The sequence below is a fragment of the Eubalaena glacialis genome, chromosome 7 (genome assembly GCF_028564815.1).
Source record: "Eubalaena glacialis isolate mEubGla1 chromosome 7, mEubGla1.1.hap2.+ XY, whole genome shotgun sequence".
In the NCBI taxonomy this organism is placed as follows: Eukaryota; Metazoa; Chordata; class Mammalia; order Artiodactyla; family Balaenidae; genus Eubalaena; species Eubalaena glacialis.
The window spans coordinates 80,921,240-80,943,123 of record NC_083722.1 but is presented as its reverse complement, the minus strand read 5'-3'; the positions used below and the strand labels follow the sequence as shown (position 1 = coordinate 80,943,123).

General features: G+C 36.7%; 1 protein-coding gene across 1 annotated transcript in view; it reads left to right on the top strand.

Moving 5' to 3' along the window:
- DNAH12 (dynein axonemal heavy chain 12) overlaps positions 1 to 21,884 on the top strand; it is a 220,147-nt gene that overhangs the window by 145,604 nt on the left and 52,659 nt on the right. The window contains exons 42-52 of the mRNA XM_061195447.1: positions 800 to 992; positions 2,321 to 2,482; positions 5,973 to 6,167; positions 10,437 to 10,570; positions 11,825 to 11,987; positions 12,700 to 12,780; positions 13,117 to 13,293; positions 15,526 to 15,657; positions 17,455 to 17,544; positions 18,188 to 18,328; positions 20,915 to 21,156. Of these exons, the coding sequence (XP_061051430.1) occupies positions 800 to 992; positions 2,321 to 2,482; positions 5,973 to 6,167; positions 10,437 to 10,570; positions 11,825 to 11,987; positions 12,700 to 12,780; positions 13,117 to 13,293; positions 15,526 to 15,657; positions 17,455 to 17,544; positions 18,188 to 18,328; positions 20,915 to 21,156 (1,710 nt within the window). The remainder of the gene's footprint in view (positions 1 to 799; positions 993 to 2,320; positions 2,483 to 5,972; positions 6,168 to 10,436; positions 10,571 to 11,824; positions 11,988 to 12,699; positions 12,781 to 13,116; positions 13,294 to 15,525; positions 15,658 to 17,454; positions 17,545 to 18,187; positions 18,329 to 20,914; positions 21,157 to 21,884) is intronic.

Below are 21,884 nucleotides of genomic sequence, written 5' to 3'. Positions count from 1 at the left end.
TTACTTCTTCTTTTCCGATTTGGATTCCTTTTAGTTCTTTTTTTCTCTGATTGCTGTGGCTAAAACTTCCAAAACTATGTTGAGTAATAGTTGTGAGAGTGGGCAACCTTGTCTTGTTCCTGATCTTAGTGGAAATGGTTTCAGTTTTTCACCATTGAGAATGATGTTGGCTGTGGGTTTGTCATATATGGCCTTTATTATGTTGAGGTAAGTTCCCTCTATGCCTACTTTGTGACTTTAGTTTTAATTCCCCTAATTACTACTGAGGCTACGTTTCCTGAATTTACTATTTTGTATATAACTGATTTTCTATTTCTCTCATAGAAATCCTAGTATTAAAAGATTGAATAAATTTGGGGGTTTTGTTTTGTTTTGTTTTGTTATTGGCCGAGCTGTGTGGCTTGTGGGATCTTAGTTCCCCAACCAGGGATCGAACCTGGGCCCTTGGCAGTGAAAGCCCAGAGTCCTTACCACTTGACCACCAGGGAATTCCCAAAGAAATGTTTTTAATAAAAGCAATAATATACTCCCAGTATAAATGATTACAATTTCATTTTATTTTTATAATTTGTATAGTACATTTCCTGAATTTGTACCTCAAATAGTTTTCCTTTACATCAAATGATCCAATTGCAACTGCATTTGAAAAATCATGCTTTTTGATAATTACCTCTTTAAAACTGGGATAGTAATATATGGGGCAGCAAGGTCCATTCTTCTAGGAAAGCAAAATGATAGTTATGTGTAAATATACATTTATATTCATATTTTCAAGTATAATAATATCGATATTTCATAGGTATGTATTGGAACATTTATCACGAATATGTCGAATTCTAAAGCAGTCTGGTGGAAATGCTTTGCTTGTTGGACTTGGAGGAAGTGGTCGTCAATCTTTAACTCGTCTGGCTACATCCATGGCAAAAATGCAAATTTTCCAACCAGAAATTTCTAAGAGCTATGGTATGAATGAATGGAGAGAGGACCTGAAGGTAAAATTGTGAGCAAATCTAGTGTCTAAAATAATATCAATGCATTATTTTTTTAACATCTTTATTGGAGTATAATTGCTTTACAGTGGTGTGTTAGTTTCCTTTGTATAACAAAGTGAATCAGCTATACATATACATATATCCCCATATCCCCTCCCTCTTGCATCTCCCTCCTACCCTCCCTATCCCACCCCTCTAGGTGATCACAAAGCACCGAGCTGATCTCCCTGTGTTATGTGGCTGCTTCCCACTAGCTATCTATTTTACATTTGGTAATGTATATATGTCCATGCCACTCTCTCACTTCGTCCCAGCTTACCCTTCCCGCCCTGTGTCCTCAAGTCCATTCTCTACGTCTGCGTCTTTATTCCTGTCCTGCCCCTAGGTTCTTCAGAACCATTTTTTTTTTAGATTCTACATATATGTGTTACAATGCATTATTTTATCTGTAAAGAGAGAGCCAACCTTTATAGCTGTGTGCTAAATACACTGGTGATGATGATAATAATATTATCCCTAGAGCAGTTACTGTGTGTGCTGAGCACTGTTTTAAGTGCTTTATATACATGCTGTCATTCTATAGGTATGACAGTTCAGTGCAGCAGGTATGGTTGTCTCTGTGTTTTACTGATGAGGAAACTGAAGTTGAGAGAAGGTATGCACAGCAGAGCAGGATTTATGACTTAAGTCTTATCCACTGCTGTTACCATGGCTGCTGTTGATTTTACCTTTATTCTAGTTTAGAGAGGCCTTATTTCAGGTAAATATATGTTTTCTTAAATATGAACCTCAATGATGATGATGATGTCATTAATGTTGTCAAATCTTAATAGTTTCTTTGGAGCTGTGTTGCTGTTCCAGTAACAAATAGAATAGTGGAGTGCATACCTGGGGCTTCATCCTCATGTGCCTAGGGCTCTGCAGGCCCCAGAAGAGAGATGACCTAAAGTGGAAAAAAATAAGAGAGACATTATTGGACTTTTTAAACTTTCTCTGACCCTGACATACTAAAATTCTACATCCTAAAAGTTAAGTGTAGAGAACTGGTCTTTATATCTTCGATCTTAGATGGACAGAGATTCTTTCTGTTTTCAAATCCATCTCAGTCCCTGAAGTAAGACTCTGAATCAATGACTATGTCTAAGGGGTTGGCAAACTGGCCAGTTGGAGTCTCCCACCAAAAGGGTGGGAGAAATGGAGGCCCAAATTGACAGCCCCGCCAAAATGGAAGAGGTACTACTCTAAATTTGAGATGTTATCAAAAGAAAGGAAAGCAAAACCAACAGATTTCCACCAGATTCTGGTTATAAGTCCATTTTTATTTTAAGGTTCTATTAAGGAAAGTGGGCATGAGGGGCCAGAAGACAGTCTTTCTAATCACGGACACTCAGATTAAAGAGGAAGCTTTTCTAGAGGATATCGACAGTGTGCTCAATACTGGAGAAGTACCTAATATTTTTGCAGCAGATGAAAAACAAGAAGTGATGGAGGTAAATGCTTTTTAAGGAGTGCTGCTCCCAACATGTCTTGAAGCTTTTCTGCTCTTCATGATAAATATATCTTGTGCAGAGAATTTTGGTAATTGAAAACTTAATGTATATTATTTTAATACTTTTTTGGTGAATTTTAAACAGCTTCAATAGTTATGAGACAGAATTTTAATTATTTTAATTCATTTTTTCCATAATGATGACAGTGTGTTTCATCCATTTGATCTTATTTAACATGTTTTATGAGTGATTAGAGATTTAAAATCATATCTTAGGGTTACAGTGATATGAGAAAATATAGCTTTAAAACACTACTTGATTAGCTTTTATGGTTTACCACTGGTTAGTAAAATTTTCAAATTTTAACAAAACTACTTGTATTAATTCTGATATATCTGAGAGTCATGCTTTGTGATTTAATTCACAAAAAAATACATTTTTGAAGCACCCACTACTTCAGATGTCCTGACCTTTGACCCCAATTTCTAAGCTCTTCCCATACAAGATTTCAGCTAGTAATTTCCCCTTTCATGTACCATAACTACTTTTACCCACAGATTTTATCACTCATACCAGGATGCTTCATTCCAGCCTCTAGTGATAGCATCTGGAGTAAAATGGTTTCACCCTGGTTGTTCAAGCACCCTGCTTTTCTTGTCTATGGAATGAAACTGTTATATACACAAAATAGTTCCTCCTACATAGAGTTGTTGTGAGTTCTGAGGATCAAGTGAAATAAGGCACTTATAGAATGTAAGGCACTTATGGAATGTCAGGCACTTAGAAAGCCCTCAGTAAATCTGATACATTACCAGTTCATGGCCTGGCGTGGGGAAGGAGAAAGGAAAAAAAAATCCCAAGTAGCATCCAGGTTGTGGCTAAGGCTGCTGAAGAATCGTAATTCTCCTAATTTATAGGATAAATTCATCCCTCACACTCCTACCCAAGGAATAGGGCACCTTGGGGAGTGGGATTTTCTAAGCTTTGCAAGGCTTTTCTGCTCACTGTAGCTATTGTTTATCTTTTCTTCTCATCATTTTGCTACAAAGCTTTTCCATTGCTTCACTATTTTATGGTATGACCCAACAGTAGCCTTAAGAACTTCTTTCCTTCATATTCCACCCTAGGAACACCGTACCAGTTTTTCCACAAGGAAATAGTCATGGTCAGAACTCAGGGGTACCGAAATGCATTCCTGTTTTTGCTTGCTTTATACTAATTTTTAAAAATATAAAAGGTAATGTAAAAGAAGTTATATTAATTTCTTTACATACCCTGCATCCCACTTTGAAGACCACTTTGCTTATTTCATCCATCTGGGAAACATTTTACTCTAAACCTCACTTCCTATAACTGACCTCTGTAGCTTGGCCCTGGCACTGCCTAGAGGGCACCTCTTATAGACTCAGCACATCTCTCTGGCATCAACATCAGTGTTCTAGACTCAGAACCTCTGAGTTCTAGAAACCTCTATTTCCTGACTACTGTTTCCACTGTTCCATTTGCACTCCTTGCAGAATTAAATTATTGCAATATTTTTCTCAGTGTAGCAGTGACTTATTTACCACATTTAGTGATATTTTCTCAGTTCCCTTTTAAAATTCTGATTCATCTTTGAAATAATTCATCATTCCTTCTTCTAAACTCTGCTTTCTCTTGACTGCTATGAAATTTCACTCAGTTTGTTTCCTATCTCCCTAATTATTCCTTCAGTAACTAGTCTTTTTCTTGCTCCCCAGAATCAGTTGTGCTCCCAAAGTGTGTGTGTGTGTGTGTGTGTGTGTGTGTGTGTGTGTGTGTATTACTCCCTACTTCTACTCTAGAAGCATTAACCAATATTTCTGTGTAAATAACCCCTATATTTATATCACCACCCTGGCCCTTTCGTGAACTCTTGTTCTACAGTTACAACCATGTATTACCTTTCTCTATCTGAATGTCCCCCTGTTAACTCAGAGTTAATGCAGGTAGACCACCTGAACATAATTTCATAGATTGACACTGATCATAATAGTCGTAATTTGAGAATTACTGTCAGAATGAATATACAGAGTTGACTTAACCGTTTCCCATAGATATAGCTATCATATATCTATAGTAGAGAATTCCTTTAGAAATAAATTCATTGTTATAACATTGGAAATTGTATGATCATTGTGACTACTCCCTAAATTTGCTATTGAAAAAATTTTAAATCTATTTATAAGATAATTTATTGACTATGAAACCTTTTCTGCTTTGAACAAGGAGAAAGGTAGGATATAAAAAGCTGAAAGGTACTTACCTATGTGGAAAGAACTATTTTAAGTATTCACATGTAATGGCTTTTTGATTCCTCAACAATCCTTTGATGTAGGTACTCTTTTCCCCATTTTACAGATGAGGAAACTAAGGTACAGAGAGGTTAAGTAACTTTTCTTCAGGTCACATAGGTAATCAGCTGCAAGCGGGGATTTGAATTCAAGAAGTCTGGTTCTAGAGCCATTATGCCTAACCACATGTAAGATGCCTTTCTCATATAGAGATATACAAGGGAAGAAAATTAAAAGTGACCTATAATCTCATTACCAAACAACTCTATTAACGTTTCAAAAAATACAAATATTGTAAGAATAAAATTAGATAATTCAAACAGCATAAGAACGTCCAAAATGGAAAAAAAATGATATAAACCAAGAAGAATATCCAAGATAAAATATGAAGGCCTCTCTCTCACTCTCCCTTAAGTCCATCTCACCCAAAGTAACCACTATTAATAGTTCTTTGTGATTGCTTCCATAAAAAAGTGTGTACGTGCTCACACATATGCACCTATATATTTTTTAATTTAACAAAAAGGATCATATTATACATACTGTTGCACAGTTTGTTCTTGCATTTATTTTATCTTGCTGATCTTGCCATAGCACATGTTGATGCATCTCATTATTTTTAACAGTTGTATAAAATTACAATATATGGATGTTTAATAATGTTTTTATTTTTATTTTTTATTATTTTTTAAATATTTATTTATTTATTTGGCTGCACCGGGTCTTAGTTGCGGCACGCATGATCTTAGTTGTGGCGTGCAGGCTCTAGTTCCCTGACCAGGGATCGAACCCGGGCCCCCTGCATTGGGAGTGCGGAGTCTTAACCACTGGACCACCAGGGAAGTCCCTATAATGTTTTTAACTGGACACTTTAGTTGTTTATATTTTTTCCTCCTAAAAACAATGTTGAATTATAGTCCCACACATATATCTTGGTGAACTTTTGTATTTTTATAAGTTAAATTTTTGGCAGATATTTGGTTTTAAATTATAGAATTACAGAATTGAAAGTAGTCTTCTAAGTGCAAGCTATAACAAAACCATTATTTTGATATAAAAACAAAAATTTAAAGATATTTATAAGGGGAGTAATAAAAATTCTTAATATTCCAATATCTACTAATCTTATTATCAGCATACCTGTTTTTATTTATGAGGTTTTTTCTGGTATTCCCTAGGGTGTTCGTCCTGTGGCTCAGGCTGGCAATAAACACGATGAATTCAGTCCCTTAGCCCTGTTTGCTTTCTTTGTGAATCGCTGCAAAGATAATCTTCATGTTGTAGTGGCCTTTAGTCCCATTGGAGATGCCTTTCGAAATTGCTTGAGGCAGTTCCCATCCCTCATCAATTGCTGTACCATTGACTGGTTTCAGGTTTGTAATTTGGGGGGGAAGGACAACTAAATCTTTTGGAATTTTGCTGAAATCTTACTCAACCTCTATTAATTTACATTCATCAAGTGTTTCTTGATCACTTACTCTAATGGCAGCACCAGGGACTGGTAAGACTACATGATCCCCAAAAGGAGCTCACACTCTAGACTGGAAGACAAAAAAGGCAGTCAGCAAATGAGCAGTCAACAGTTATATAAAAGAGCCATAGTCTTGGTGTGGGAAAGGTGTACTTATTAAGACAGTGACTCTCTGAAATATGAAAATGAATTCGTTACATAGAGGAGGGGGTGTATAAGGAACCAGCAGAATGTGTTTTATATATACATATATATATACACACACACGTATATGTGTAAAGATATATATAGAGAGATATCTTTATCTATCTGTACATATATTTACTATAAGGAATTGGCTCACATGATTATGGAGGCTGACATGTTCCAAATTTGCAGCTGGCAAGCTGGAGACCCACAAGAGCTGACGGTGTAGTTCCAGTCTGAAGGCCAGCAAGCTTGAGACCTAGGAAGAAATGATATTTCCATCTGAGTCCAAAGGCAGGAAAAAACTGATGTTCCCACTTGAAGGCCATCAGGCAGGAGGAAGTCCCCCTTATCTGAGGGAGGGTCAGCCTTTTTGTTCCATTCAGGCCTTCAACTGATTGGATGAGGCTCACTCACATTAGGGAGAGCAGCCTGCTTTGCTCAGTCTGTTCATTTAAATATTGAACCCATCCAAAAATGCACCTCACAGAAACACCCAGAATAATGTTTGACCAAATATATGGGCACCCTTTGGCCCGTAGCAAGTTGACACATAAAATTAACTATCACAAGAGGTTAGTACATGCAAAGGTGGAACAGTGGGTAGAGCATGGCTCATTTGGGCAAATAGTTTGGTATGGCTGACTGGCAATGAGGGCAGCAGAAGTTAAGTTGGAGCTTTAAGTGGGTGCCAGGCTATAAAGGAATTTGTAAATGTGCCTAGGAATTTGGTTTTATCCCAAAGACATTGTGGGGACATTAACATATATTTAGCTAATCTATATTTTAGGAATAACCCAAAACACTTGGAGGCTATATGGTGGATGATTTGGAGTGGGGCAAAACAAGAAACAGGAAGACCAACTTGGTGGCAATTTCAGTCATGCCAGCAGCAAATGATGCAGGCCACCACCTCAATTAAACAAGGCAAATCGTCACTGCCTGTGTAAAACCATTAAGTATTTATGCTCTTGAGAAGGGTAGCTCATGGTGCCTTCTATTTATTTGTTTTATGCCTAACAGAATGTGGACTATAGATCGACCCTGGATAATTTCTTTAAAAGATAAATTTCTGATACTGATTTGTTTTATTCTCTTTTGCCTATTTATCAATTGCATGTTTGAAAAACTAATTCTGCCCTTTTGAGGATTGCAATATGTTTCAGCTAGTGGATGTTTTAGTGTTTATACAACAATAAAAGCTGTGTGAAACAGTTTCACTTTATGCAAACTATATCTTAATATTGCTTCCATTAAGTAGCCCCAAACCAAAACCAAACAAACAAATGAACAAAGCCTGTCCAACCGTAAGTTTTTCTTTTGTGAAATCTTATAAATACAATTCTACTACTTCTGGATATGTTTTTTATAACCGTGAGACTTTCTGTTCTGTTACATGTGATTCATTCTTGTTGGGGGAAATTTTTAAAAAGGTGGAACTAGGAGTTGCAAATAGATAAGGGAGATTAAGTGGATAACAGAGAGGAACAGAGATTTTATAGTGGAACAGTGGGGCTATAGAACCTGTGTCAGGGGCGCTGATGGCATTGTTTGGGGCCTGGCTCTTTTAAACTCAGGAAGTGAGTGTAAACCACTGTGTCACATAGTCAGGAAGTCATTGGCTTTTTGGATAGATCTCTGTTCTCCAAAGTAGGGTGTACTCTCACCAGAGGTGCCAAAACAACTCAGAGGATAAGGGAAGGATTTACTGGAATATTCGCTTTTGTATGAAATATTTCATATGGATTAACATTGACACCCTTACTCAGTTTGTATGTCAAATGGCCATGTGTCATAGATGGTATGCAAGGTACCCTGAGGGATTCCTGCAATGAACTAAAAATTGAAGATACATAATGCAGTTGTAAGTGGACAGTAAGAGAATGTCATAAACTAGTAGGAGCTAGCCCAAGCTCTGTGTCAGCTACATTATAAGGCAAAAACAATGACTACTTAACAAGATCTGGTAAGACATTCGTAAAAACAAATTTAAGAAGGCTATTTGGAATATGGATTTATATCAAGTGTTTAAATAATAAAGCTTATCCCCAGGGTGTGTTGTGACTTGCAATATTAGCTTATGATAGCGTGGTTACCTATCAGATACAGCCATTTTCTACCCACTCCATCTTTGCTGACAGAATTCTGATTTTGTTTGGGAAATCACTATCCATGTAGCCATGTATAATAGGGATTCATTCCTGGTTTGTCTAAGTCAGCATTGGTGCTCTCACTCCTCTTACTGTTGACCATTTTACATATGAGCCTGTTCATGACCCGTTGCTTGCCAATGGATCTGGATTTAAAGTCTGCCAGGGAGCTTTTGGGAGAAGCTTTTTCAGTATAAAAAGAGTTACATGATCGGAAAATTGTCATATGCCACTTATTTTGGCATTTTACAAAAATTCATTTATATTAATAATCTTTAGATGCCCCTTTTGAGGTTTAAAAATATATATATTAGTACAGTAATACCATATGAATATAATCTGTTAATAAGTATGTGTACACTAGTAGTGTGTGCTTAAAACTTTTTTTTACTAATAGGGTGCTTGATCAAAAAAGTTTGACTTTTACCAGGATAGAGGGCCAGACACTGAAAAAATTGATCTTAAAAAGCATATTGTCTACTATAAAGAAAAAAATTATAAGCATCTTGTTGAATCTAAATGAAATGAAGTTTGGAAAGTACTCTAATGAGAAAGTGGAGATTAATTACTCATTTAACATAAATTATTTCATTGAATAAATATTTCAAATATTTATTGACAAGAGCTGTTTTGGGCAATGAAGATACCAGCAGTGAGGAAGAAGTCCTTGCTTTTGTGGACTTTACATTTTAGTGGTGAGTCGGGGAGACAGACAAAAACAAATAAATATATACGTCAGATATTGGTAAGTGCTAAGAAAAAATTCAGGACAAGGGAAAGAGTAATGAGGGAAGGAATGCTGTTTTAGAAAGAGTGCTTTGGGAAGAACTTCCTGGTAAATTGGCATTTGCACAGAGATGTGAAAGAGTGAACCACGTGGAGGTCTAGGTGGGGAGGGTTCTAGTTAGAGGGACAGCAAATCCAATGGCCCAGAGGCAGAAGCACACTTGGTATATTCTAGGAAAAGCAAAGGAACCATTTCACTGAGATGGGGAATACTGGAAGAAAAGTGAATTTGTGGGGAAGAAAATCAAATGTTCAACTTTGGATGTTATAACAGCTAGGAATTATGATGGGCTGCTAGTAACAGAAACCCAAACTAAACACATAGGTTCTTTTTTTCTTTTCCTCTCTCATATAGAAAAAAAAATTGAAGGTAAGCAGACTGGGACTTTTGTGACTTAACAAAGTCATCAGAATCCCATGTTCTTCTTTACTATCCTTAGCATGTGGTTTCCATCTTCAGAGTCATCATATGGTCTAATGTGGCTGCTAGATCTCCAACTTTCACATCTGTGCTCTGGGAATGAAGTAGAATAATGGAAAGTAGGGCAAAAAGGACCCATGCCAGCTCTATGTAATTCTCTAGAGAGCTTGCTTATATGTCATTATTTACTCTGAATTGCTAAGGAGTCTAGGAAATGTTGTATTATAACTGGGCATATTGCTATCTAGAATAAAATTGGAGTCCTAAGGAAAGGGGGCTGATAGGTATTAGGAGAGCAACTAAGCAGCCTGTGCCGTTGTCCTACTAAATTTGGGGTGCCTACTAGATGTCCAAGTGGAAGAGTTAGGGAAGCAGTGTAGTATATCTTTGATATGTAAATTATTATCTACCTTTCCTTTATATTGCGTTATCTTTAATTTTACTGTATAAAATATTTATTAGATCTTTCATAGATTTATTGTGACCTTAGTCCCCCTAATTCTATTTTCCCTATTAAGGTTTTAATTTTCTCAACCCCAAATTCTTCTCGCACAGGAAGACAATTTATATAACTGAAGTGTGACTAATCATCTTAACTTTTATTTGCTTTTCTTTTTCTTATTTTTAGCCATGGCCCGAAGATGCTCTTGAACTTGTAGCTGTGAAATTCTTAGAAACACTGGAGCTTACTGAGGTTGAACGACGAGAGATAGTTCCAATCTGCAAACACTTTCACACTTCCATTATGCATCTTTCAGAAAGGTTAATATTAATAAATTTTACAATAATGCCTTGTATTTTAAAGCATCTTTTTTTGTGAAAGCCCCAAATTTTAATAGGATTTCTATGTCTTCTAAGTCTCTCCAATCATTTAATTAGTTAAGACTTGTAAGTAATAGAAAGCTACTTGATCTAGGTTTCACAAAGAGAGGAATTTATTGCAAAGATACAGGGGTACCTTACAAAGTTTAAGGGAAAGAATACAGCTGGATCTTAGAAGTGACTGGAAGCAGGAGTTAAAAAGCCACCACAAACTCAGAAATGCTTTTTCTCTGTTTCTCATCCCTGTTTCTCTTGGGGCATCTGCTTTCTTCTTTCTCTTTACAGACTGAATTTTTTACTTACCAGTATATATGGAGGAAGCTGTCTGCCTCTAGATTCTCAATTTTACTTCTTGCAATTCCAGCTGTAGCAGAGACTGATTGGCTGTTTCCAGCTCTCTATTCCAAATTTATTCCAAAATATGATTAGCCTTGTTTGTGTCCAGTGCCCAACCCTGCTCTGATCTGCTGTGGTTATGCTGGCAGGTTTCACAGAACAAGCATTGCTCTTGGGGCACTGGTTGGAAATTCTCAGACAAGGAGGGAGATGGTTGGTGGGCTGTGGATGCCTTAAAAGTATAAGTTTTACCTCTGTTCATCTCTGAGATCCTCATTTCAAAGGTGCTCATAGTATATTGCCAGAGTTTTACAGCCAGCTAGCATGTTTGGCTTGGACAGTTAACACCAATCAGTGGGCTCTAGTCTACATACTTGCTGTGAAACATCATTGCATCCATTGTTTTTATGTGTATGGGTAGTAGTCTTATATTTCTGGCCAAACCCCATTCATGTGTCACGTGTGCAAGGAATGATGACTCATTCTTGCTATGCTATCTGCAGTCCCCTTTCCTACTATACTTGTGTACAGTATCTTGGGTCTCTTAGATCCTCCTGGCATATGAAACATGTAAAAAGACCTACCTATATCTTTCTTGCTATAGTTCTCTTTTGAGACATATCTTTGTTGATTTGTGCTTTTTAACTACACCATTGCTATTTGATATTTTGTAGACAAGAAATTAGGATATGGTTCTGTGTAAAATTCTAGGATTTTGTAAACTTCAAGTACTCAGCAGCTTCTGAATAAAATTAACCTTTATTCTTAAATGTCTGTTGTTAATGCTATGTCGAATTTACTTCTTACTTTGTAAAACCCATTACTTATAGTAAGATATGCTATCTGCCTCTCTTTTAGGTTCTTGCACTCGTTAGGACGACATAACTATGTTACTGCTACTTCTTACCTTGAACTTATTGCCTCATTTCGACAGCTTTTGACTAAGAGGCAACAAGCTGTAATGGAAGCAAAACAGCGATATGTGAATGGACTTGACAAATTAGCTTTTGCTGAGTCTCAGGTAAATTTGAGGAGCTGCTCAAATGGTAATACATAATGGGAAATAGAAGAGCTATAATTTATTGAGAATATATTATGTGCCAGGTACTGTGTTATGTGCTTCATGTGCATTCCTTCAATTATTCCTCATAACAACTCCATGAGGTGGACACTTTTATGATCCTCATTTTACAGATGAGTAAAGTGAATTTTACAGAAGTTCACTGAGTTTCCCAGACCACACAGACTCAAATACACCCAGTTTTATTCTTAATTTTTTGGCATTTGGAGAGAATATAATGTCAGGGTTGACTTTTTATTGTAATAGCTGGTTAAATATAAGATTGGTTTTTTTTTAAATGAGTCAAGTGCTAGTAATACTTATTAGCATTATTTCAACATAGGCAACAGAGTGTTGGGGTGGTCTGGATGCACTGTATACCGGGCACATAGTATAATAGGGATAGCCCGAGCTGCCACCTTTTTTCTATCTGATTTTCTTCCACAACAACTGCATTCTTCCACTGCCCTGTCATACTCAAGGAAGATAAAGTCTTTTGTGAAGAAAACTGGCCACACTCTCATGGTTTTGTTTATCATGTAAAGAACTGGAAAAAAAAGAAGTTAAGGTTTTCTGTCCCCAATACCTTATGATGCATTTAAGTTTCAGTTTTATCTGTTTGGCTTCTGTAGCTATTGTAGTTATGAAAACTAATGACAAATTGTCTACTTAGGTTGGTGAAATGAAAATAGAGCTTGTTCAGTTACAGCCCAAATTGGAGGAAGCTAAAATTGAAAATGCACATATGATGCAGGTAAAGTATCCTGAATTTTTAAAAACTGGTGTCAGAGGACAATTGAAATATGTAAAATCAGCCTTGAAAATAAGCCTTAATTATTTTGCCACTAGATCTTAGGGATGATACCCTTTTCAGTTGACTCATTGGGTTCCATGTGGTTTCTGTTGTTTTTGAAGAGAGATGGGGAGCCCATTACCAAATTAGGTCACGTGTATTTACATTTCTCCTCATTTTATCCTTCAAAATGATATGTCAGTTTCCCTAATCTTCAAATATTCTTTTCTCTCTAGGATAGAGAAAGCATTAGGATGTTTAAGGAAATGTCTTTATTTTTTTCTTTCTTTTCTTTAGATTATTGAGATAGAATCTGCACAAGTGGAAGCAAAAAGAAAGTTTGTGAAATTTGATGAAGAAATAGCCAGTGGAAAGGCTGAAGAAGCCCAAGCTCTGAAAAATGAGTGTGAAAGTGATCTAGCTGAGGCGATTCCAGCTTTGGAAGCAGCTCTGTCTGCACTGGATACACTAAAGGCAAGGGTTTGAATTAGCTTGTGTTTCATCAACAAAGTAAAACTGCATACAGATACTTGGTTAATTCGGTGTAGTTCACTTTCAGTGGGTGGTATTATATTGTTTTTGTCCAGTCAAATGAAACTTGACTCTTAACAATTCCTTTTTGCTATACTGTTATCTTATATTTTTGCTTTTCATATATTATTTATAATTTTCATTCAAGATATTCCAGTGGGAATGGAATAATCTCCAAGAGGCCACAGTGGTTCTGTACATGGACCAGGAGGCATATGTTAAATAGAATGTCGAGCTACCTTTCTGCAGCCTTCTGGACATGCATGTACAGCAGAACCTAAAGATCATTTCCAGTATAGATGTGGGTCACACCTGTCTGCATTACACCATGTTGTGTATGACTCTACAGGGTCTTTAGGCAAAACCAGAATAACCTCACCAAACAGAGCAGAGAGACCAGCTTCTGTTGACTAGGGAGGCCCAGTGTAGTATGGAAGTTCAGGGTATTCAGACCCCATTCTTTGCCTTTTTTCCTAATCAATGCCCTAACTCAGGGGTCCCCAACCCCCAGGCCGCAGACCGCTACTGGTCCGCAGCCTGTTAGGAACGTGGCCGCACAGCCGGAGGTGAGCGGCGGGCAAGCGAAGCTTCATCTGCCGCTCTGCATCGCTCGCATTACCGCCTGAACCATGGCTTGCAGTTTCGCCTGAACCATCCCCTGGCCACCCTCCGACCCCCATCCGTGCAAAAATTGTCTTCCACGAAACCGGTCCCTGGTGCCAGAAAGTTTAGGGACCGCTACAACTTTCACGTAAGATACCTGACAAGATGGTGAGCTCAACCTATCAGTAATTCAGCATCTTTCAGGATCAAACTCTATATCTGATTTTCAGTTACATCAGACTTGTAGTTGTAAGACTTAAGATTGTGTTAGGGCATTTATATTTAGAAACTGTCACTGTGCTGTGAACCAGGAATTTAACCAGAATTTTAATATTAAAATTCTGAGCGTATTATTTTCTTCATGTCTGCTCTCTGTCACATTTAAAAGCCACATTCTACCCAGTAGTCTTTCTTCATTCTCTCCTTAGATGTTTATCACAGGAGCCAATCATTTTGACAAAGTTCGTTTTTAATAGACACTCCATTCTAGACGACCATGAGCATGAATTTAGGTAACTTTTATCACTGTGTACCATGGACTTTCAGTACTGCATCCTCTGATACTCACAGGATTCTTGATGCCTTTAAACACCACCAGTTCAAGTTATCAGTATCAGGTTTCCCTTTCAGTTGTTTGTACCCTTCCTAGTATCAAATACTGTATTATATAAAAGAGTTAAGGTTCAGTTGCAGAGAAGAGAATTGACTATTTAGTGTTAGCAAAGATTCTTTAGGGAATTTTATAAATAAATTACAGAATTCTTGGAAGAGCTAAGTAAATAGATTCTAGGCCGAGCTGCCAGGAATGACTCACAAAGCTAAACTGAGACACTAATCTACCAGAGGAATGATCCCTCTGAGCTGGAAGCCTGCAGAGCCTTCTTACAGAGCCATATTGCCTCCACCATAATCCATATCAGCAAAACAGATGCCTCGTGCCCTGCAAGTCTCCTCACTTATTCATTCTGAATTCTAGTATCACTCAAGTGATCTGATGGTAGGACCTAACGACCTCCCACAACTCTAGCTGCATGGGAAACTAAGATAAATTTTTAGCTTTCCAGCAATTGCAAGGGAAGTCAGAAGGATACTGGAGTGGATAATAACTAACTGAATCAATTGTGTCTGTCATAACAATATATACCTTTTTAGAAAATAAGTTTGGAATTGGAACTTACCTCTTCTTTCATTTTTGGTGGGTAAAGCTAACATGTAAGCAAATATAGAATTAAGTCTTTATTTAACTTAGGGTTATTAACGTGGATTCCATGTGTGGGCTTGGCATGTGACTATATAAAAATTTTGTGCATGTGTGCAAAAATATTTTCTCTGGAAGATTCTTAGCTGTCACCATATTCTCATAAGGACCTATGAACTCTGAAACACTTGGGAACCATTGGTTTACTGTACTTAAGTTCTCTTTTGTTAATTCTTTCATAACCATGCAAAGCAAAAAACAATTACAGTTTCAAATGAAAATTTATGCTTTTATTATTCTCCAACATTATTTTTGAAACTCTCATTATTTAAAAGTAGGCTATTCTGAAGATACCCTGTTTTCTTTTTATTTAGCCAGCTGACATTACAATTGTGAAGTCAATGAAGAATCCTCCATCTGGTGTTAAACTAGTTATGGCAGCTGTTTGTGTTATGAAAGATATAAAACCAGAAAAAATTTCAGATCCTTCAGGAACTGGAGGCAAGGTAATAACTAGACACAGATTTATATCATATTCATGAATGTACAGAACACTTTACAGCAACTATTATCAAATTAAATGTCAACAGTACCCAGTTCAGGGAAGACATATTGTTTTCCAGATTATATGTATCCTAGATAAAGCTAAGGCAGTATAGCATCAGAAAAATGTAGTTCCAGTTGTTTCCATCTCCTTTTCTGTCTATGCAGAATTCCCCACTGTCATGGGGTGGGGTTGAATGAACAGTGAGACACCTGTGCTTTTCCAGCTAAGAGTCTCAAGAACATGATATGGTTATATAGGTGTTGCTTCTGAGCATTCAAAAAATTCTGCTGTTAAGCAGTACAGTGACGTTGTTAAAAGCATTTGCTCTGGAGCCAGAATGTCTATATTCAGAACTTCTGACCCTCCTAGCAATGTGACCCTGGGGACAATGCTTAACCTCTGTGGAACTCCATAAAAAGAGGATTGTCATAGTACCTGCCTCACAAAGTTAATGCAAGGATTAGATTAGTTAATACATATAAAGCTCTTACGTATAAGACCTTATAAACAGTAAGCTGTTTATAATAATAAATATTACACATTTATTACTAAATGTTAGCTGTTGTTATTACAATTATTATTCAAAGGTATCTCCCTTAAAAAAGATGGTGTAGCATCTATCCTAAACTAAATTTATAGACTTATTTTCTCTTTAGGTTTTTACAATACCTAGGTTTGAATTCCTGAATTGGAGAATTGGGATTTTTTTTTTTTGGCCATTCTATCCTTCGTTGACATAATAAAGATAAAGAAAATAAATAGGCTCTTACCTTAACAAGTTATTCTCACTTACGCACACACAGATAGACATACACACGCACACATACACCCCATCAGGCTTCTGAAATTAATAAAAAGAATGTGCAGCTACTTATTTAACACCTTTTATTAGCACAAGTACCATGTGCTTTATCTTATAACTGACAGAGCTGTGTATAATCTTGGTCTTTCTGCTTTCTCTTCTTTATTCCACTTGGGAAGTCTAGGTAGGTGAGGAGACTTTCTATAAGAAAAATATTTGCTACCTGTTTTAGTCCATTTGGGCTACTGTAACAAATTACCACAGATTGGGGTGGCTTATAAACAACAAAAATTTATTTCTCACACTTCTGGAGGCTGGGAAGTCCAAAATCAAGACTACAGTAGATTCAGTGTCTGGTGAGGGTTCACTTCCTGGTTTAGAGACTACCATCTCTTTGTTGTGTCCTCACATAGTGGAAGGGTGAGGGGCCTCTCTGAGGTCTATTTCTCAGACCAAAGACCACCTCCCAAAGACCCCACCTCCAAATACTATTACATTGGGGAGTAGGCTTCAGCATACGAATTTGGGGAAAGGACACAAACTTTCAGTCTATGGCACTACCTTTCTGGTTTGAAAGTCAAGATTAATGGAAAATAAAAGTTGAAATTAAAAAAATATATTTTCTTATATGAAAATTGTGATGGTGTTTATACCAGCTGCTTTTCTTATGTTTTCTAAAGAGAAATAATCATATCTTTTGCCTTTTAATGTTTAATTTTTAATAATAAATTCAATATATAAGTTCATATACATATTTTAAATATTTGATATACTTAACATGTTCTCAGGGAGAGAAGTCTCTTTATTTCATTTCCAAGGAGATGTAGGTTTATATTTTGAAAGTACAGTGTATAGTTTCTCTGGATTAATATATCTTAAACCTCAAGAAGAAAAGTTTTATATCAAGCATATTTAATTGCACATCTAATAAGTTTCCATAAATTTTATTTATAGATATTAGATTACTGGGGACCTAGCAAAAAACTTCTGGGAGATATGAATTTCCTAAGAGATTTGAGAGAATATGACAAGGACAGCATTCCGGTGAGTTTCATTGGATTTTTTCTACAAATGTAATTTTGCCAAGATGTATAAAATCTTTAACATTTTGCAATATTATATAAAATGTAAGAAGATAGTCTGTCTTTAGAATTAAGATAATAAATAAATGAATATTATATTTATTAATGACTATATTATGAATTCTCATAATACATAAAACCTCTCCTCTTTCAGACCATCAAAAGTCATTGAATAAATTACTGTTTTAGTGTATTATTGACATGAAAGAGTTCTCCAAGTGTCTTATAATAGCTTATTTCTTAATAAATTGGATATACAAATTTGTGAGGTAAAAAAGTATAGTTGTTTTTCATCCAAACTTCTATTTATTTATGTTTAATTGTTCTTTTTCCTTGTTTCCATATGTTTTCCCAAACTACAAAAGTCTTTTAATTTTTTTGGAAGAAATATCTTGTTTCACTATCTGTAATAAGTTTGCATATTTTGCTCACAAATATGACTGCTACAATTATGCTTATTTTAAAAATATCTCAAAGTACTCACTTTGGTTTTTAAAGGCAACGTAACTTTATTATATACTTTTTTTTACTGTGTATGATTAATTTTTCATCTATGGTTGCGTGATATATGTTGAAATTTTAAGAGCTAAATCTTTGTTTTATAGGTGACTGTTATGCAGAAGATTCGTGGTGAATACTTAACAAACCCTGAATTTGATCCCCCTAAGGTTGCTAAAGCTTCCTCTGCAGCTGAGGGTCTGTGTAAATGGATCATGGCTATGGAAGTGTATGACAGAGTTGCAAAGGTATTTTGAGGATCAGCGCATCCATTTTGTGTTGAAATATTCCCATAAATTAAAATCTATGCCGATATTTACTAGTTAAGAAGTTTCTAAAAGTGATACCACAAAGAATTTGTCCTGCTGCAGCATAATCATCAGACATTAACTGAGTATCTAGTAGATGAAGAGAATACTTATGTGTGACATAACCTGTTTGGGACTAGTGTAAGTGAGAGCAGGGATGATCATTGGAATTGGCCAGACTGACCTATAGCTACAGGGACCTGGGGCAAAAGAGAATTAAGTTTTATGAGGGGACAGCAGAAGCAAAGAAAAATCCAAAACACCAAGAGCAAAGTGGCAGATTAAAATCTTGATGCAAAGGTCAGAAGTAAGAAATTCCAGTAGGGTTAAGAGGCGGAGCGTGGAATCAAGCCATGGCATGCAGTGATAGGGAGTCTTTTTTGGAGTACCCACTGAGGCCAAATTCCTGGGAGAGCAGAGAATGGTTAAGAGCATTTTGTAAATTTGACTAGCAAAGGACCAAGGAAACACTGGCCTTGCCCTCAGGAGCTTGCAGAATTCAACCAAGGGGAGCAGGAAATATAAATAAAAATACCCATGAAAATACATGATAGCATGTGTTTAGAACAACCTCAGAGTATAGGATGAGTGATCAGGCTGTAATGATTGAGAAGATATTCTTAATAAGGTATATGTGCCTGTAGAGAGGTACAGACTGTGACTGTAAATTTCAGGGGAGTAGACCTTTATACACCTGTTAAAGAAATAAAATTAATTTTTTTTTTATACATTTACTTTATTTTTATTTATTTTTGGCTGTGTTGGGTCTTCATTGCTGCGCGCAGGCTCTCTGTAGTTGCGGCGAGCGGGGGCTACTCTTCGTTGAGGTGCGCAGGCTTCTCACTGCGGTGGCTTCTCTTGTTGTGGCACGTGGCCTCAGTAGTTGTGGCTCATGGGCTCTAGAGTGCAGACTCAGCAGTTGTGGCGCACAGGCTTAGTTGCTCCGCAGCATGTGGGATCTTCCCAGACCAGGGCTCGAACCCGTGTCCCCTGCATTGGCAGGAGGATTCTTAACCACAGCGCCACCAGGGAAGCCCTAAAATTAATTTTAATGGATGTTCTTCCATTTGAACATCTTGTCCCTCCCCATAGTAATCTCAGCAGGTCGGCAAGCTCTCAACTCAGCTAATTTACACATGTGGAATCTTCTGGATCCTTTCTAGAAAGCTGAGAATCTAAGGTATTCAGGGTCTTTTCTGACTTTCCACTCTACACCTCCACACTGCTATTTTAATTCTGATGCACCTGTCTCATGTTGTTATGGAGGGGTTGAAGGGAGATATCCAGCAAGGTCTTCTCCAAAGTCCAAAGTAGAAAGTGGAGCTTCCTAATTCAATATCTGATCCTTTTTTTTTGTCTGCGTTGGGTCTTGGTTGCTGTGTGCAGGCTTTCTCTAATTGCAGTGAGCGGGGGCCACTATTCGTTGCAGTGCACAGGCTTCTCATTGCAGTGGCTTCTCTTTTGCGGGGCAGGGGCTCTAGGCACACAGGCTTCAGTAGTTGTGGCACGCAGGCTCAGTAGTTGTGGCTCCTGAGCTCTAGAGAGCAGACTCAGTAGTTGTGGCGCACAGGCTTAGTTGCTCTGTGGCATTTGGGATCTTCCCAGACCAGGGCTCGAACCTGTGTCCCCTGCATTGGCAGGAGGATTCTTAACCACTGCACCACCAGGGAAGCCCCAATATCTGATTCTTTGCCTCACTCTTCCTCTTACCCTTCAGCTCATTCACGGCAGTGTACCAGAAGACTTAGGTCTCCCTTCTTTCAAATGGACATATACTCTCTTTGGTCATCTTGTAAATTCCTTCTACTGGTGGCTTATAGTACACTCTGATCAAGTTGGCCAAACCCCATTCTTGATATATTGATACTAATGAGCATAATAAAATAAGAAATTTAGAAAATTATTTTTCTCTCAACAAAGTGTCACTTTTCAAGATTTGTTGAGGAAAATTCAGTTTTGGTAGTGAAGCTGAACACCGAGACTTTATTTCTCTTTGTATTACTGCTACTGTCTTAATCCCCTCAAGGCAAATGTAAGCCTCAGCTGACTGGGAAGACATTGAGAATTTCCAAGCTGACTTGGAAATGCCAAAAAAAAAAAAAAGCACTTTCATGTATTTTTAAGCATTTGTAATTCCTGTTACATGTTTTTCTATTTCTTTTGCAGCAGTTGAATGGCAACTCCTCATTATTTTGAGATATTTTGCTATATATTATGCTATTCTTGCTACATATTATGACATTTTATTAGTCCAGAATAACTTGCCTATTTTATAGATAACAGTTTGCTAGTCCAGAATGATTTTATATATTTTATAAGACATAGAAATATATTTTACTTTATCTGCATATAAAAATATGATGTAAGATTTAAGGCATTTAAAATTTATATAATTTATTGTTATAAGTGATAAATGTATTTATAATCATAAATAAACATTTAAAATTCATAATATCTATAAAGGATTGTGTCGATTGTCAGTTTTATATAGTACACATTATAGCTGCATATATTGTTCCCAAACAGGTAGTGGCTCCTAAGAAAGCCCGCTTAACAGAAGCTCAGAAGTCCTTAGCTGAGACAATGGAGCTTTTGAATCAGAAGAGAGCAGAACTAGCAGAAGTAGAACATCATCTGGAAAATTTACAAGCAACATTTCTTGAGAAAACTGAGGAAAAGGCTCGTTTAGAAGACCAGGTGGAACTCTGTGCTAAGAAACTTGAAAGAGCCTCAAAACTAATTGGAGGACTAGGTGGAGAAAAATCAAGGTCAGATTTCTACTCCTTTTAACAATATTTTAAAATGTCGGGCTTGAATATGTGACTTTCTTTGGGTATTTATTATGATTACTGATTTTTAAATGGCTGGTTGAGATTGTGGGACTTTCTATAAAGCACCTGGCTAAGCTTCTCCTAACAGAATATCAATGTCAAGGATGGGGTTTGCAACTTGCTTTCAAATGTTAAAAAAGAGAGAGAGAGAGAAAGAAGCAAATAAAGCAAATGATAATTTTTAAGTGGTGAGTATGTGGGTGATCATTGTGCAATTCTTTCCAATTTTATGTATGTTAAAATTTTTCATAATAAAATGTTTGGGAGGGAGTAGTGGATATATGGTTCATTTTGTTAAATTTATTTCGGATAACTGACTTGATATAACAAAGCCAGTTAGCTTTATTTTAATCTATTTATTTGTACTGGCCAGCCAACTATCATAGTTATTAACTATATTTGTTGAATGAATAGCATGATAAAGTTACATACTTTTGACAATACTTTGTAGCATAGATTAGATGGTTTTGGCATGCACTTTTTATTGTAAAGGTTTCATTAAATGCAAAAAAAAATCAACCTTAGCATTAGTATGTCAGCTGCTATACAACTTAAATGTAATTTTTGGTAATGAATTGCAAATGTTCCTATGTTTTTCAGGAACAAATAGCAGGGCCACTAGACCAAATCATCCTGATTAAAATTATTAGACAAAATGCTGGTGT